General features: G+C 43.1%; 1 protein-coding gene across 1 annotated transcript; it reads left to right on the plus strand.

Moving 5' to 3' along the window:
- The first annotated feature begins 12,410 nt into the window (after positions 1-12,410).
- Positions 12,411-13,511, plus strand: HTR1F (5-hydroxytryptamine (serotonin) receptor 1F, G protein-coupled). Its single transcript, XM_010296882.1, has one exon. The coding sequence runs from the start codon at positions 12,411-12,413 to the stop codon at positions 13,509-13,511; it is 1,101 nt and encodes a 366-aa protein (XP_010295184.1).
- The last annotated feature ends 241 nt before the right edge of the window (positions 13,512-13,752 follow it).

The raw sequence follows: 13,752 nt of genomic DNA on the forward strand, positions 1-13,752 counted from the left end.
CCCAGGCCTCTTCCAGTCTCTGAAGATCAGTACATTAACCATTTGCCTCTGCCCTTTACGCTTTTTACCATGTTATTATGTGAAAGCACATCTTATAATCTTCATCTCTCTCAGAAAGTACAGGGGCCATAGACAGCCTGCAAGTGCTGAGAATGAGCTGGAGGTTTTTGAACTCTCCTGGAGCCGTTCCAGGTACTGAGATGCCTTCTGCAGATTTGGGCAATTCGATACAGTCAGTTTAATGCTTCTCTTCACCACCAAATTAATATTACATGTTGTCACATGCACGTACTGCCAAACACCTTTTTTTTAAATACTCGTTGTAAAACGTTTTGAAACATATTGCAAGTATACACCAAGATTACAAAGAAATGTTCTTCTCCTATAAAAAGACAAATTTCATTTTCTCAGCATACAACAAGGAGAAAACAAGTGCTAGAACTATTCCTTCTTTATGTTAGTATTATAATCTAAAAGATAGCTTTGCTCAACCCTCTTTTGAAGCTGCATGCTTTTTTCTTACTCAGGAAACCAAGAGCCGAAGTGCTGTCTACAAGCATCCCTAGCATAAAGTAGTATCTAAACTCCTCTACAGTGCTGAAGGCTTTCCTAATCACAAAGTTGTGTTTTAAAGGATCTTAGAAAGCCAACATCTGTAGATTCAGGGAGGGGGCAGGGAGGGCAGGGAATCAACAACAGTAAGAAAACCTTTGAAGTTTTTTGGAAATAGCTTCTTAGGTTTATGCTTTAAGATTCTTCAGCTGCTTTATCAATGAGAAGTTTTAGGGATCAATTGAAGCTGGATAATCTTGTTAGACAACTGCTGTCTGTACTGAACTCCTGGGACAACAATAAGGTTGTTTTTCATAATTAATTCTGAATCATCTGCTTAAATTTTAAGAAGCCATTCACAGTCATCTGTGCTGTATGTCAAGTGTGACAACTACATCAGAATTATGCAAAGGAAAAATGTTGCGTGTGACAGTCTGTTATTTTCCTATCAGAAATGAAAATGAGTTCACAAAGTGTTAGAGAGCTTAAGACCTCATTTAGTAATCACAGCACCTGCAGCAGGAGACCTGACAGATCCGGGAAGCTTCCCAAAGAAGATAAAATATGTCCAAACACAGAAACAAGGCTTTAACACTGTCCTGCTGCTACAAGCTTTCTTGAAAGCGTTGTACCCCTAAAAATATACCCAAGGCCGAAGGCTTCTAGGAATTATTCAGCAAGCTGTGATGCCAGCTGACCACAGAGACAGTCGTTCCCTGCCACAACGCGGTGCTGAGATCCCCGTCCCGCCCGTGCACAAGTCATTTCCAGACCAGCTGCCGGCCTGTGCCCGGCAGCAGCGGCTCCGTCTCGCCTCCCCCCCCTCCGCCCGGCAGCAGCCCCGCGCAGAGCCGAGGAAACGTGCCAGCGTAGCACTCCCAGACGCTGACTCCCACGGCAGGGCACGGGTGTGCTACCTGGCATCCTGCTGCTTCACAGAAATTTCTATGTCTGCACACAGTTTCCTGCGGTGCTCGAGGAGTCTGGCCAACCAGATACCTGCCCACGTGGATGCTCTGCTTCCCCACAGGAGAAAGCACGGACCAGAATGGCTCTGTGTTTTGTATTACCAGAACTGTGGCACTGCACACAGAGCACAAGTCACGTCCTTTTTAGTACAGGCCTAAGTTTGAAGGTACAGAATCTGGATTCTGGAAAGACAGCCCCCAGCCTCAGTGGCAAATAGATCAATCTTAATAGAAAGAAACATTTAAAAAAAAAAAAAAAAAAAAAAAAAGCAGTGCCAGTTAGGAAGCACCAGCTTCAACATATAATTATACCTCTGTCTCTCTCCATGATGCAAACTCTACCAGCAGGAGACCCTTTACCTATGAAGGAGGCGAATAGCTTGGATCTCTACAGGTTGACCCGGTACCAGGTGCTGTGGTTTCAAGTCCACTGCGAGACAGTCCAACCCCAGCGACCTAAGCCAGCCTGAGCTGAGGACAGTTCAGTAACCGCTTCTAAAATGAAAACTCCCGTGCAGGTTCCCAGGTTGAGATTTCATCTGACAGCTCCAACACGGGACCTTCCTGTGCAAGAATCTCAGATCCACTTAGAAAGATTTCCCCAGTCTCCCGCCTGCCTGTTCAGAGCTCCACCCGTGCTCTCAAAGTTCACTTACTCCATGCGAAGCTTTTTGCCTGGCAGTTTTAAGAAAGACCCCGTGCCTTACAGACCTTAACAAGGCCACCCTCCACAGCCCACACTTGCTGCTTCCTGGGGCTCTGCAGTTTGCCAGCATTTCAGGCAGGACAGGGTCTGGTGTGCCATTCCCCCAGGGCAGATCCTCCTCCCCGCAGCGGTGGCAGCCCTCTGCCAAAAGCAGGGCCAAGGTCCCTTTGCCACCCGGGCAAACAGCGGGAGCTTGCACTGGCCCTTCCCCTCCTCACGCCCGTTACAGGGTCCCTCCCTAGAGCTGCCGTTGTTCAATGGTGGAAGCCATCAGGGCAAGGGAAGTCATCACCTGGCACCCTCTGACGGAAAAGCATTGTCTGAAGGGAAAAAAACCAAACAGTCCTCCGCAACAAAAATACCTTTCCCGCGGATGCATCACTTTGAGAAAGCTTTCAACAAATTCTGCCTGGTTTTCTGGTAGCATGTAGATCCTTTCCTCTCTGCCTTTCCCAAGGAGACTGGAAAAAAACATTTTGAGTTCTGCTTCCGCTAAGGAGTTCATGCTTTTAATTTTTGTCCCACTTCCAAACCCACCAACTTGAAGGATTGTTCTGTTTGTTTTGCTTGAAATACTTCTTGACCAGGCTACACGCACATCATTCAGAGGAAACAGCCCCGATTGTCTCAGCTAGTCCTGAGAAGGAAAATATTAGAGAACTGCTGTTTAGCACAAACCCAGCACAGAGCTTACTAGCTGATAGGTCTATTCTGTCACATACGGATAATAAAACTTGGGCTGAGGCCTTCAGTCTATAAGATTATTAGATGAGGACAAGAATAAAGACAAATGACATGGTGAAAAGAAGTACAGGGAAAGACTCTGGAAAGTATGCAGTAAGATAGTCTTTGTAAAAAAAAGCATCGGTCTCCAAAAACTAGGCAGAGATGAGGTTGCAGATTATGTGAATTTTGCCCTCTCTCCAAATTGTAAGTGATTAACCACAGACTTGTACCGTTCTTGTGTCATGCAGAACCCCTGCTGCGAGGGAGGAGCACATTGATGCGTTGCCTTCACTCCTCTTCCAATAAATTCTTCTGAGGCCAGTTCTCCCTCAAGCTGTCCTGGTGAGCACACAGCAGAAAAATAAATATGCTACTGTTGGCCCAGGTGATAGTTTGAAAGTTATGCTTTCTCATAGCCTAGATCGAAACAGAGGTCTTTTCCAGACACGTAGGTGAAAACATTGGTTGTTTTGTTACTGTCCAGGAGTAAACAAGGTAGTTTCTTTCAGTTGAATAAAAGCTTTCACAGCTATTATATAATTTTAAACAAACAAAAAACCCCAAAACATCACACATTTGATAAAATTCCCATGGAATTAAGACAGAAGGCGCCCACATTATCTTAGAAGGCAATACATGGGCTATTATATATACATACATATATACACACATATATATACACACACACACAATACATGGGCAGGTAATACATGGGCTATTCCACCAAAATGCCTATTAAAAAAAAAAAAGTGTTTTCTAGTTAAGTTGAACTCCTCCTTGTAATAGAGTTTCAGAGGTAGGTGTATCAGTGAAAAAGGTCTGAGACTCACAGTTGCACACGCATGTGTTTTCAGAGGGCTGACTAAGGACACATGGCCCCAAAGCATAAGGATGAGTGGAAAGTAGGAGAAACAAGGCTGTGTTTTACCACCATTCGAAGTAAAACTGCTTCTCAACCTCCTTGCTCCGATGCTGCTTTGTGATTCCTACAGGTTTCAAGCCCTTATCTAAAAGGCAGTGTTTTGAAACACCAGTAAAGCCATTCTGCATTTTCACCTCGCTGTACAAATTTAGTTGATAATCATGAAAGCAAGCCACTCCTGTACAGTATGAAACTAGTTGTACAAATTATATAGAGATAGTGAATAGTCACTTCTTCAATTCACTGCTAATCCAAAGAAAAACTTGAAACAAAACCAAACAAACCCTTTACTTTTTCTTCAACAGAATTAAAAAAATATTTTTAAAACATCTTTTCCCAATACAGAAAATTTTTGGTTGCACGGAACATTTCAGGCTGTTAGAGCAAACTAAATAAAGTGTGGATGGCCAAAGAGTGGGGATAGGAAGCAAGTGGCCCACTCACGATATGGGGTCCAACTTCAGATCCTGACCACCCATCCAAGTGGACACGTGCCTCTAAGGACAGGGTGTGGACCACATTGTTATGTGGGACTTTGTCTGTCCATACAGAATACTTGCCATCACGGAGGTACCCTTTTTCTCAGTGTAGAGGTCATATAGGAGGATGGGGTGCCCAGACACTACTTCATTTCTCACAGATATTTATTTACATAGCTCAGAACATCAGCAGCAGAAGAGATGGCAGGAAGCAGCTCCCACAGGCACTATTGTCCAGGACCTGGTTCTCTGGGGCTCTTCCACACCATGTAAAATATGAGGCAACTATCCAGATGACTATCCTGAGAGCTCTGGACTAGTGATTCAGACGAGACTCAGCTAAGAGAGGAAACTGAATCCCCTCATCTAATGAGTTATAGAAATAAATCACTGCCGTGTCTTCCAGAGAATATGAATATAGATCTGAAATTATCCCCGTCTCCAGCCAAAAATGATCAAATTCATAACAGGTTCACTGTCCAGTTATCCAACAACTGAAGCTGCATTTGGGAGGCATGTTTATCATTTTATATAAGCGAGTCTGTCATCCTGTGGGCCGTGCCATCCTTGCTGCTCCTCCTTCCCCCCTCCAAGGGAGCTGCTTGCAAAGCTGGCTTGCCTCCTCCCCGTCCCCCTCAGTTCAGTTAAAACAGATGGCAGAGGGACATGAAATAAAGAGCAAACACAGATGAGTGACTAATCTTCCAAAAGGTGACAGAAAACCCAAACCCTCCACTTCAACACTAGAAGCAGCAAGAAATGCATAATTACTTTCTGAACATCATTCTTCCGTATAAGCGAATGCAGCAGTTGCTACAGGTATGAAGGCAATAAGCAAGGGAAGTATCCTCCGGCCAGGCTTGACAAGCAGCATAAGACTACGCTGCAGTCCAGCGGATGCAAGTAGAGAACATGGCAAAAGCACCAAGGAGTCCATCAGACTAACCCCCACTATGTAGCAACCTTGCTTCCCAGGCAGGTTTTGCTGAGCTTACCTTAATCCTGAGCTTTGCTCATGATTACCTGGCTGAGTTTAAAACTAGCTCAAGTGGTATCGCCCCAGGAACTACAGCAACACCTTCGAAATGCAAGAAGCTGCCCCTCTCCCTGTGACAGGGGCAGGGGAATCCCTGCTACGTGAGGCTGTCACATTTGGGCTTGAAGAGTCTGGTATTTTGCAGACTGGAAAACACGGAGTACTTGGTAAAGCTCATGAAGTAACGAAGCAAGGACCAAAGCCTCCTGGACAGCGAGGTGTCAAAGGAGTCAAAGCCAGTACGCTGAAATTTATAAAGCCTCAACTGGAAACATGCAAGTGAGTTAATTACACAAGGGAGATGAGGACAGAAGCTATTTCAGTGCTTCACTCTGCCTCTTTGCCAGACGCTACTACCTTCATTCTGGTCCTCATGGAGTTGGTGCTCGCATCTCTCTCGTCAGCATCCAGTAGCAGAGGGCAAGTTCACCTTCCCTGGCAGCTTAAGCAAGCCCTCAGATGGCATGTCCGCTGCTTCAGTGGAAGCACTACCTCCCTCCTGTTGATTTTGCTCCAGGAGCAATGACACGACAGAGCAAACATATGGGGTAGTAACTTTCAGGGCTAAGTCTGTCAGACTTCGTCATTTTAGCCATTTGGGATTATTTCTGTTGGCTGAAAGAATTTTAAAAGCCATCCAGAAAATTAAAGCAAGCATCATCTTTGTTGTGCCTCACACAAAACATGCTGCAGCATATCATTTTGCCAACACAGGGACTCTTAGAGTGGTAACATGGCTAAGAAATGCATCAAATGCAGGTTTACCACACAACTTCTGTGCCTTGCATTCAAGGCACAGAAATGGACTTTTCTTTGCCATTCTGTAAGAAATCAGAGCACCTGTGCTCAGGCACTAAATGGATTTGTGCATCTCTAAGCTGGAGGCACCTATTCTCCAGGGCTCTCCGATTTGTTTCCTTCATGCGTTATACCGATATTCAGGGCACGCTGCAAAGCCTATCTATTTATCCATGCTTCTCCTGAGGGGTGCCTGGGGGGCAGAATTCTGTATTCTCTTTAGCTGATATTAGTTCAATTGGTTTATCTGTGATTTTATAGTTATTTGTGGTCCATGTTTCTAGAAATGGGTCTGTTGCGACCTTCTACAAGTAGAAATGATAAATAACTCCAGTTAACAGAGACTCAGACAGCAAAACCTAAACAGTTTTTGAGATATTCCTGCAGCTTACCAATAGATTTCAGGTCCAGAATGTGCTCAGTCCCATGGACTGAGACAGTACCACCCAAAGCAGGGAATGAAAAGCATTACTTCAGTATGCATATACAAATATTTGCTGACAGATTAATAACTGGAAATATCACTATCTCCTAGTTAAGTAGCAGATACAGAAAAAAAAAGGGGGAAAAAAAAAGAGTTTTAAGCATGCAGAAATGCAGAGTGGTTATGGAAAGCTGGCAACCTTGTGATTTCTGCTTTGCACTTCAAAGTGCTGCTAGACACCTTCTTTGCATTCCAGGAATGACAGGTTCGCAGCAGCTGCCTTCAGCTGGCACGTTACTTCTCTTACAAACCTGCCAGTCACCCCAGCCTTGTCCCAGGGGATGCACTGTAGCTTTAGGAGCCTTAGAAAGAGTTATTGGGAGTAAAGAATTTAAGGACAAGACACTAAGAACCAAGTAAAAGCGCTCCTCTCCTCAGTTATTGGGATGCCAGGGTTCAGGCTCAACAAAGCACATATCCCCTTATCCGATCCAAGTAGAAGTTCACCCTTCTTAAACAGGTTTGTTTAATTCAAGAGCATATTATTTCCCTCTACTCATATTTAACATGATGGATCGTTATTAAGCTAGCTGTCATTAGTACAGAATCACAGAATCACTAAGGTTGGAAAGGACCTTCAAGATCATCAAGTCCAACCATGTATGTATCACATGGTTTGAATCTAAAGACACATAGCCACATCAGGAAAGATTTTTACAGGCTCATAAATACTGGCTTCAGAAGCAATTTTAGCTCCCAAGTAAGGCTGGTACTTATAACTATTTTATCATTCTATGGTTCTTTTAGTCTTACCTCCAGTAAGTATCTGGTTAGCCTATACAGGAGCAGGTGATAAAAACAGGATAGCTGAAACCATGTATAGAGTTTTCCTCTTTCATCAAGAAAAGAAGTTTGTAGGATCAGTTTCCATTGGAGCAAGGAAGCTGGGCCTTTCTAACTGGCTTACAAATCAGTTTGGCCAAGAGAGCAAGGGATCCTGCTAGCAGGTGAAACACTTCATCATTCCAAAGCCAGCTGGCACAGCTTTGTGTTTATTTAATGCACAAAGGCTGTTATTGCTCTCCGTAGCAATTTAAATACCCTTGGTTTAATCAGTTGCTCATTTTGCTTTCTGAGTACTGTTACTTTACTGTTTTTAAATTAAAGACACATTTTGCTACGGAACCCTCATGGAAAAAAGCAAGCAAACACCCCCCCTCCCCAGTACACTCAGAAAACTTGCATTCAAAAGCAGTACTTAAACTCTAATCAGCAAGCTTTCTCACTGCCAATGCTTAAAGCAGTATAAAGCAAACCAGGTCCAAAAATCAGAAGCTGTAAACTTCTAGCAGTTTAGTCTAAAGTCCGAACCCAAACAGTAGGCTCATGATGACCTTCCCAAACACATTCCCAGACATGTTCCTGCAGCAACCGGTGTTTCATATTGTTTTCCACGTTTACTCAAAGGCAGAGGAGCGCTGTTTTCTAAATACGGAAGGACAGAATAATGCTATTGAACAAGAACAATGTTAGTATTATTCTGTAAATCTCAGACATAAACAGGTGGTTATGGGCTTAATAACATACACAAATGCTCCTGCAAAACTGAGGAGCATCAACATTATTCCCTTTTCTTTGAGTGGCCACTAGATAAAGTCAATGTTTACTTTTGTGATAAGGCTGCACAGTCATTTTCCCACATGCCTTCTAAACAAGGTCAGTAGGATGATATATGTGCTTTTAAAGACAAGGAAGTACTTACATTCTGGTCACCTTAACATGCCATATCTGAGAGGGAAGGAAAAAAGATTTGTAGAAGTGGCTAATTCCTCGAAAATAATAATGTTCATGTACCCAAGATAACGACACGCTATCTTACGTGAACAGCAGCTTCCTTTGTTTACGGGGCTTTTGTTCAGCAATTGAAGGCTAATATTTTAATGGGTCAACTGAAATACTATACTTGTGTTTTAATAGCAGTTATAGATTAATTTACTGTGTTAAGATCTACAATGAAGATCTATAATGAAGATCTTTTAAGATCTTCTTACAGTGAAGATATCATTTTCACCAATCTTAAATTCAGGACAATATAATACAATGGAAGCTTCAAGTCTTTCCACAGTTTTCCAACCACAGCTGCGTATTGAAGAGGTAATAATAAAAGACAACACTTCCAACTGCAGCAAGAGCAACTTCCATGGAATTTGAGATATCAGTGATAAGCTGATAGATTCAGCTTAGTCCTTCAAGAGGGGCCCTGACTTGCCAGTTCCACAAAAGTGGAAACAAACATCTGGACTGTAGTAATTTCTCTGAAAATTGTTACATGTCACAGCTGAACTCATTCTATAATTGTTGAAATACAGATCTCTCTTCAGTCCAGCATCGCTGAAAGTTTGTTTTCATTCACCAAAGTAAATTCACTGCTCAGAGAAGAGGGCTTCAAGTGTTCCATGTTTTGTTTTGAAGTCTTATGTCAGGTATGTGGCCATAAGGAGGTGCCCACACCACAGGGCAGAGGGACTGTGCCTACTCTGTAAGGCAGGAGCTTGGTAGACTCACACAGGGGTAACAGCAAAGTCTGAGCTGGAAGCACAGCACGTAATTATACCAGTATGCCCACAGCACCTGGGGGCATCACCTGAGATTAGAACTTCCCTGCCCTAAATGCATACAAGAGATAATTCATCCTACTAAGAGAAGGCAATACAAATATGCAAAGTAGGATAGCAGGAAAGTACTCCTGTAGCTATTTTACAGACTTAACTGAAGCACTTTAATGAATTTGCTCAAAAATTGACAAGGAAGGGATGGAGGGGCAGAAGCCAACTCTCCTGCATCCTAATCCAGTGCTGTTTAGAGGATCATCCTTCATAGTCCCAAAAGTGGTTTGGTTGCTTGCCAAGGAGAGAAGCCAGTGATGGCCGCTGATTGAACTGAGTTCAACTTAGCAAGAGAAAATCCAGAATTAGTTCATCCTGGAAGTGACCAAAAGAGAGAGAAGTGGCAGCCTTTAAATGCTGCCAGCATTTCAGCTCCACATATTTATAAAACAGTCTTTTCAGCTAATGGTCACCCAATAACCTTACGCAAATTCCCGCCACAGTTAGCAAGGGTCCCCATCCCATTTGGACAGGAAAGCCACCAAACTTTGTGACTGGCAGTCCCAAGCAGCACAGCCCACTGAATGGCTCTGTAACCTCACAGGGAGCCACCACCTTGGAGAGCAGATCTTGTCACCGTTCTGCTGCCTCCCTTGGGTGGAGCAGACCAGATCTTTGGTCTTCACAGCAGCCCAGGGGGACCACCCTGGACACCTGCTGCTGGGGCTCTTAGGGCAACTGCAGAGGGTCTTAACACTCCACGTAGGAAAAGAAGGACATATCCAGATGGATGCCATTAAAGAACAGGTTATGTCCCACGAACAGGACACCCCAGCATAATTATCTATCTAACAGTGGCACACTAAAAACTCGATGTGGTAGTCTTCATTACTGCACTGGTTCCATGCCAGCAGCCTGAACGAAACCTGAGCCTACCAGCTGATAATCTTAAAACCACACAGAGACGCATAATCACTGCACGTGGCAAGTAAGCACATTTCTGGCACTGTGCTTCTTATAAAGAGCCACCAAATCACTGCAGCACTAAGGAAACCTACTTATTCCTACACGCCAGTTTTGCAAAACCAGCCATAATATCTTGCTTAGTCCACGGTCTCAAACTGAATAATCTTTCAAAAGCTATTAATCAGCTTTCATTACCTCTTAATTGCTTTTTGCTTGCTTGCAATTAAGGACTAATATCCAAAGAGTTAGAAATTTATAAGGTAATTAACCATAATGAGTAGCTGTTCTAAAATATGATCACCGGCTGGATAGCAAAAGAAGATGCAGTTTTTACCAATAAACTTTTTTTCCCATGTATTTATACAAGCTCAAAAATGAAGATCTATTTAGCAGAAGTTGAACATTTATCAGAAAATACTATATGTGCCTATTTCTTCTCTGGAAGGCAGCTAGCTACAGGCAAAAATCTCTGCAAACTAGCAATTACTGTGGATTCACAAGGTTTTAAGGTGACACTGACATGAGAAAAAATCTATTTTTATGCATGTGAAGTATATTTCAAGTTCAGAGAGAAGGACACAGAGAGAAAGAGAGCACACGCAGGCTGTAATCAGCTCACGTACAGGACAAGATTCTGCTTAGTGTTTGTAAATATCACCACGTAAAATACATTTCCTCTCCTTGTTCTTCCATACAATCAAATGTTGGTCGAGCAATGTTAAAAACCTTTTTGAGTAGGTCAATAGCATATTAAGCATTGCCCAGCTTAGAATATCAAACCAAATTAGTGAGCTGGGTCCAAGTTTATATACAGTATATGGCAGTCTTTTTAAGTCACTCCAGCATAATGCCAAAAAGCTTTAGTTATGTTAACGAGACCCATTTTTCCTAAGAAAAATTATTCATTTATTTTACATAGTTCCCTATATGTGGCATCCAATGCAACACGAGTGCAACCCACTGACTATACTTCAAAATTTTTCAGAGAAAACCTCACTTAGAGGTTCATCAGGTAGATCTTACACACACAAGAAACTGCAGGTCAAAACTTGCAAGAGCATGAAATCTCATCCTCTTACGGTGAGTTACAAGCTCTAGTCTAAAAAGCTGGAAACTCCTACTTCAGCTGCAGTCTGTAGAGTGCTCAGAAACCATTCTTGAGAAGAAAGTAGGGTGTGCATCCCCAGAACGTAACCAAGAATTCATTTAATCAGTATTTCCCTGCTTTTGGCTTCCTGCAGAGCCATTAAGAGGAGTTACACTGTTTCTGTAGAGAGAGTCATTAGCAGAACAACTAGCATCAAAGTTTTGTGCAGTTTTCTATGGCAGCAACCACAGAATAGCAAAACTTGATGAAAAGTAATGATGTTCTCAAGACTCTGTGTAATACTTCATTTAGACAATAAGTCAACCATTTGAAGCTTTAAAACATATTCAGCTGTTTCATTTCAGAGTTGCGTAAGAGGAAGCACTAAAATGAAACTTTCGACACGCAATTGTTTCTTCTCGTGTTTGTACTGCAACGTTTCACGTTTCTGTTTTCTCTTGAAAATTATGTCCCAGTTTAGAAAGCCCATGCTTACCTATACACAAGGAAGGACTCACATACTGGTCAGGAAAAAGGAGTTTATGTAGAGAAAAAAAGCATTATGCCTGTTTCCTGTAGATGAAAGTTTTCAGCAGTCATTGCATTGCTTAGTGGAGTAGACAGTGCTAGCCCAAAAGCAGTACTAGTACTTCCTTTAGTACTTGTCCACATTTAACCAGTTTCAAGATTCCACTACAATCAATTCAGAGTAAGCATTTAGCAGGAGGGCTGGCTCTGCACCCCAGGGGCTGCAACGATGCCAGTGTCCTGCTTGAGGAACAGGGTTGGCTCCCCCAGGCAGCAACGTGCAGCACCCCGCAGGGCAGTGCCATCTCAGGTGCCACGGCACGCTCCTCTTCCCTGCCATGCAAACGTGCCCTTCCCATCAGCACGACCAAGGAGAAAGGGGAGGCCCCTATTCTGGAGGCAAAGCATCCCTTGTAGTGCTAGCCAGGAAATCTCTGCCTGGAGTCAGAATAATTTCTAACGGTAAGTCTGAGGTTCTTGTACATTTGGGGCCCATAGTCTTCTGAGACAACAAAAATCAGGACTTCCTGGAGGCTGAGGATGCACTTTCTGAATGTTTCTACTTTTCCAACAGGTAACTGCTACAGGTAAAGATCACCTTTAAAACAGAACATGGATTTAATAAACTCAACTGAACAAAACAGTACATCAGAAGAACTATTCAAATGGGTGACATCCAAGATTCTCATCTCCATTACCCTGTCTGTGCTTGCACTAATGACAACAGCCATCAACTCTCTCGTGATGACTGCAATAATTGTGACAAGAAAGCTCCACCACCCCGCCAACTATTTAATCTGCTCTCTTGCAGTGACTGATTTCCTTGTGGCAGTCCTAGTGATGCCTTTCAGCATTGTCTACATTGTAAAGGAGACCTGGATCATGGGGCAAGTGGTGTGTGACATTTGGCTGAGCGTGGACATTACGTGCTGCACATGTTCCATCTTGCATCTCTCTGCCATTGCTTTGGACCGGTACAGAGCAATCACAGACGCTGTGGAATACGCACGGAAAAGGACACCTAAGCATGCTGGCATCATGATTGCAGTAGTATGGATCATATCCATTTTTATCTCCATGCCACCTTTGTTTTGGCGGCACCAGACAACCAGCAGGGATGACGAATGCATCATCAAACATGACCACATTGTTTTCACCATTTACTCTACATTTGGCGCCTTCTATATCCCACTGGCCTTGATTCTGATTCTTTATTACAAAATATACAAGGCAGCAAAGACATTTCACAGAAGAAGCGTCAGCCGGATTGTAAGGGAGGAGGTAAATGGACAAGTCCTTTTGGACGCAGGGGAAAGAAGCACCAAATCGGCTTCGATGCCCAGCACAGCAGAGAAGACATCAGATCCCCTGGTGGACTGCGATAAAATCCATACCACCCTACGAAGCCCCAGGTCTGAATCTAAGCACGAGAAGTCCTGGAAAAAACAGAGAATCTCTAGCACAAGAGAGCGAAAGGCAGCAACTACACTGGGTCTGATCTTAGGGGCATTTGTGATCTGCTGGCTCCCTTTTTTTGTAAAAGAAGTAGTTGTTAATACCTGTGAAAGGTGTCATATCTCAGAAGACATGTCTAATTTCCTAGCATGGCTGGGATATATAAATTCCCTTATTAACCCTCTAATATACACAATCTTTAATGAAGATTTCAAGAAAGCCTTCCAGAAGCTTGTGCGGTGTAGGCAATATCTTTAAGAGCTTTTGTTCATATAAGAAGAACATACTCATTGCCTTTTTAACCTGTATAAATTTATATAACTGAGATGACATTTGTTGCATTTAAGGAAAAGCACCTAGACTCTGCATTTACCTTATGACTTTTTTGTATCAGTAGTACTGAGAGCATAAATTGCCCAAGCTTTAAAGAGATGGATTATCTGGGATCAGTTTTGCTCTGGAAAAAGAGGTAGCATATTGTGGCTCTGATCCAGTTGGG

This window comes from Phaethon lepturus, unplaced genomic scaffold, assembly GCF_000687285.1.
Source record: "Phaethon lepturus isolate BGI_N335 unplaced genomic scaffold, ASM68728v1 scaffold27271, whole genome shotgun sequence".
In the NCBI taxonomy this organism is placed as follows: Eukaryota; Metazoa; Chordata; class Aves; order Phaethontiformes; family Phaethontidae; genus Phaethon; species Phaethon lepturus.